This window comes from Tupaia chinensis, unplaced genomic scaffold (assembly GCF_000334495.1).
Source record: "Tupaia chinensis unplaced genomic scaffold, TupChi_1.0 Scaffold000273_1, whole genome shotgun sequence".
In the NCBI taxonomy this organism is placed as follows: Eukaryota; Metazoa; Chordata; class Mammalia; order Scandentia; family Tupaiidae; genus Tupaia; species Tupaia belangeri.
In genome coordinates, this window is record NW_006159755.1 from 2,834,581 (window position 1) to 2,837,274 (window position 2,694).

The window sequence follows — 2,694 nt, forward strand, 5'->3', positions numbered from 1 at the left end:
CACCCGAATCCAGCGAAGGACCACTTCCGGGACAGCCAGTAGGGGCGGGGCCAGAAGGGAGGAGGCGGAGACGTGGGTTGTGGGGTAGCCCCTCCTCCGCTGGGAGGGGAAGCCGGGGCTCCTGAGACCTCTGTACACGGTTCTTTCGCCCTCCACCGCCTTCGCTGGAGGGCGTTGGGAATTCCTCCGTCCAGTCACCCCTGCCTCGGCAGTCTCGCCCCTCACTTCCTCCCGGTTTCTCTCCCACATTCTCTGCGCTTGCTCTTCCGGGCCTTTCAACTTTGACCTGTATGCTAAACGCAGGGGTTTCACAGGTCTCTATCCTGTCTCGGTAGAAGGGATGTCGGGCCTGACTTCCAAGGGTTCATCCTGGGGACCCCTCTATCAATTCTGTGGATGAGCGCCTCTCCTGGACAAGAGGCACCTGTTCCCACGGTGGGTTTAACCACACACTCCCACGCCCAAACGAACTAATGACCTCTCTTTTCATTACCCCTCCCTCAAGTTCTGCCTAGAAGCTGGAGAGTCGCCAAGTCTCCACATTGTCTTCCCATAGCCCCTCAAAAGCCCAATATGGGGGCCGGCAGGTGACGTGGTGGTTAAAGGCGCTGAATTCCCCACATGAAGGACTACAGTTTGAGTCATGGACCTGGCGACTTGCTTTCTAATTTTCCCTTTCTCTCTCTGTCTGGTCAAATTAAAAAATGATAATAATAAATGGAATTAATTAAATAAATAAAATTTTTTTAAAAAGCTAATATGCGCTGGACAACCCATCTCCCTTTCCCCAGTCTTTCTTTCCTGCGTCCATATCTCAAGGACAGCCCCCAAATCCACTCAGTTCTCAAACTAGAAATCTGGGCTTTCTCTCAGACTCCCTTCTCCTCACACTCGGTTCTGATGACTTGCCTCCTGAATTTATCTAGCACGTTCTGTTTTTGTCCTCTCCACCCACACTGACGCTGCCCCAGCCATCTTTCTGCATAGCTCTCCTTGCTGGTTGAGTGTTCGTAATCGTAATCTCCCTGCCTACATTCTTCAGTCCCAGGGTCCATCCCACACAGAGCAGCCTGAACAATCTTTTTTAATACATATTTTAAAAGGTTACTTTCCTGTTTAAAAACCTTACTGGACTTTGGAAACGTTCTAGACTAGTACTAAAAGTGTTTAAGAATCTGGCTTCGGCTACCTTGAAACTGTCTTCTCTCCACACATCTTTCAAATTATTTCTAAAGCGGTTAGGCTCTTTTTTTTTTTTTTTCCTTTTTTTGGAGAGGTTTTCGCTATAGGGCGCATGTGCTCGCCAGACAGAGACAGAGAGACAGAAAGCGAGAAATCACACCCCATGGGGGATGGCCACGCCGCAATCCCTTCTCCTCCACTCTCCTCTCGGGATCTTGGGCACGCACGCACACGCACCCAGCGTGAGTTTGAGCCACCGGGTCCGGGACTCGAACTGCAGTCGACTACGTGGGAGTCCAGCAACACAGCCATTACGCTAACTGCTGGTCCCCCAGTTAGGCTCTTCTTAAAAAAATTATTTAACTTTATTTATTATTAGTATTTTCCATTTGATCAGACAGATGGGGGGTGGGGAGCAGTGAGAAAGCAAGCCAGCAGGTTCAGGACTTGAACCACCAGCTATGTGGGAGTCCAGCACCTTTAACCACTACGCAGCCTGCTGGCCCCAAAGGTTAGTCTCTTTCAGACACCAGGGTATTTCACCATGCTGTTCTCTCTCTGAAATAGCTCTCTTTACTTGGTAAAAATCCTAGGCAACTTCCAGGGCCCCTGGATGTCACCTCTTTTGTGAAACCTTTTAGGGATCTCTTAGCCTGTACTCCTCTTCCATTTGCTTCTTGTTTAACACAGCCTGTCTCCCCTCCCTTGCAACCTCTTTGAAGACTGGATCAAGACGTTGGTCAAGTTTATTTCTACACGTGATCTTAGTCAAATGGCGAGAAACTATCAAATTTATTTCTGCAAGACCTTGCACACAATAAAGGTTTATTGAACAAACGATTCCCTTGTGTGTTCCTCCTCCCCACAGGCAGGCAGGAAACGCTCTCTGGAAGGGAGGATGGACCGGTGGTAAACGAGGACGTTTTGACTCATGATTCCAAGGAACTGGGAGCGAAGCTCTCAGAGAGACTTCCGAGTTGGACCAACTGGAAAGAGATCCGTCTGGGTTGGGCAGGAGTATGGGGCGGACCCCCGAATCTTGATTCTCAGAAGGAGCTCGACCTTGAGGAGATCCCTAATTTAGAAGTACAGAGCTCCCAATTTCGGACTGAGACTGGCGTGGAGGGCGATGGTGCAGAGACCTCTAGTCTTTAAGGGTTGGTAACTCTGCAGTGGGGAAGGAAAGAGTTGAGCTCTGGCCCTGCCCCTTTCCTGGGAGGCTTCCATTGATTGGCTATCCTTGAGGAACGTCATACGGCCCCGCCCCGGCGCGCGCACCGCCGCGTGCCCACCCCCAGGTGACTGCTGCTGCAGCCTACACTATCCCTGCCACAGCCTGCCGCCCGCAGAGCCGGAGCGGAGCCCAAGCGGCGCCAGGCCCGACTTGGGGCTTCTGGGCCGCGGCGCCAGGCGGGCGATGCTCCAGCGGCCCGACCAGCCATGGAGGCCGAGGCAGGCGGCCTGGCGGAGCTGACGGACGAGGAGGTGGCGGGGCTGGGGTGCGGAGCGCTG

At 52.6% G+C, this 2,694-nt stretch overlaps 1 protein-coding gene across 2 annotated transcripts in view; it reads left to right on the forward strand.

Moving 5' to 3' along the window:
- Positions 1-1,999: 1,999 nt before the first annotated feature.
- The window catches only part of CCDC85B (coiled-coil domain containing 85B), a 1,814-nt gene continuing 1,119 nt past the window's right edge, over positions 2,000-2,694 (forward strand). Inside the window, exon 1 of one of the 2 annotated variants that reach the window (XM_027772441.1) lies at positions 2,000-2,628. In XM_027772441.1, the coding sequence (XP_027628242.1) occupies positions 2,623-2,628 (6 nt within the window). In that variant the 5' untranslated portion in view covers positions 2,000-2,622. The remainder of the gene's footprint in view (positions 2,629-2,694) is intronic. The other variant, XM_006149918.3, reaches the window with a different exon arrangement.